General features: G+C 59.7%; 1 protein-coding gene across 1 annotated transcript; it reads left to right on the forward strand.

Annotated features, from left to right (window-relative positions):
- Positions 1–162: 162 nt before the first annotated feature.
- ACA1_304160 (uncharacterized protein) lies at positions 163–672 on the forward strand (the record flags this gene model as incomplete). Its single annotated transcript, XM_004338949.1, has 1 exon — positions 163–672. The coding sequence occupies one exon, from the start codon at positions 163–165 to the stop codon at positions 670–672; it is 510 nt and encodes a 169-aa protein (XP_004338997.1).
- Between the last annotated feature and the right edge of the window lie 1,083 nt (positions 673–1,755).

Below are 1,755 nucleotides of genomic sequence, written 5' to 3' on the forward strand. Positions count from 1 at the left end.
CACCACCACCACCCGCAGCAGTTCCCGACACCATCGGCGTACTCGCACGTGAGTGGCCACCACAATTTGTCGACAAATCACCAGCATTCCGGAAATTCCGAGCATTGGCACGGGCACTACGCGGCGCACCAGCACGACCAGTACGCCACCACCGGCCGGCCGATGTTCTGGTCGTCGTCGACGGGCGTCGTGACGCGGGCGACGACGCCTATTAGCCGCACGATGTCGGGCGAGGACAGCGAGATCACCAGCGGCGCCACGACCACGTCGGTCGCGGCCACCAGCGCCGCCGTAGCCGCGGCTGCCACCGCGCTCATCCGGGCCCACGCCACCCAGCAGCTGCGTAAGCGGCGACGCTCGCAGTCGGCCCCGCCGCCGCGCGACCAGGCCATCATCGTGGCCCGCAACGGGCGACAGGTCCGGCGACAGTGCGACGACGTTGACGACAACAGCGACTACGAGAGCCGAGCGCCGGCGATGGCGCTGACAACAACGTCGAGCGCCGGGACGTCGTCGCCGTACTCGTCGCCGATGGCGGTGTCGTCCCCACAGAGCTGCGTGGAGCATTGCTACGGGCAGTCGGCCACGACCTCGTCGCCACCGACATCGCCCACGGGCGCCTCGCGAACGAGCACCACCAAGCGCTCGGACATCTACGGCCTTCTCAACTGATCAATGGCTGATGAAGAGCCCACCATCACAACCACCACCCCCCCCCCCAACTCCCCAACTGTGTATCTACGCGCTCAACCCAATAGTCAAGAAGAGTCTTGTAAATATTTATCTAAAAGCTTTTGTAAAATATTTGCCTTCTCTGATCAATGGTGGTGTGGCCTGTCCGTACTTGTCGTGTAACTGTCACAAGAGCCGGGGACCACACTGGGACGCCGGGGCAAAGGAACCGGCCTAGCCCGCAACCCAACGCGAAAGAGGTACGCCATAGAGCAGCTAAAGCGCGCGGGTCCACCATCTTCTTGTTCTTCGATGCCGAGCTCGGCTTAGCACTAACAAGCCTTGACGCGGTTCCGCGGGAATAGGGCGCTTGCCTTGTGAGAGCGTGTGCCTGAGTACTTCGTGACTACATGCTGACTCAGCTCGCGGGCAGAACCCCTTAAAAAAGCGCACCGGCGCCAATTGGACCGGGAGGAAAACGCTGGAAGAGTTCCTGTCATTCCATTCCCAGTTCCTTTCTGGAGCTAGACGAGCCCGAACGGCGCCACCACGCCGGTCGCAGGAACAATGTTCTCACCTGCTGCCTGTTACCCGTTCTAAGCAAAGCTGTCCCCTGTGTGACCCACAATCACAACCCAAGAGAGAATTATGTGTGTGGCCCAGCGATTCAGGCTGTGGGCTGTGTCCATCCAAACACCACAATAAGAAAAGGACCTGATGCAAGATGCCGCCTTCTCTTCCGCGAACGCCGGCGACCATTGCTAGGGCACACTCCCGTTTCCCAGTAGTTCTCCCCTACTGGCACCACTTTATCATGAAGTCGCCTTCGCATTGGCCGTTCTGTTTTTCGTGACACGCTGTCGATTGGCCTTTTAATGCTGTACTCTGCATCTTCTGGCATTCCTGTTGGCCGATTTCCGGCTGATCACGACTAATTGTAGAGTAACCAAACACACGGACTTTCCGATGCCGACCAGTGTCTACAGAAACCTAGCACCGACCAGTAAGCGCAGGCCGATAAAAAGTCTTCCTGAGCGCTGGTTGTCGTTCCGTTGCGTCAGACCCGTCTCCCGCAGCCTTACT

This window comes from Acanthamoeba castellanii, assembly GCF_000313135.1.
Source record: "Acanthamoeba castellanii str. Neff unplaced genomic scaffold scf7180000083517, whole genome shotgun sequence".
NCBI lineage: Eukaryota > Discosea > Longamoebia > Acanthamoebidae > Acanthamoeba > Acanthamoeba castellanii.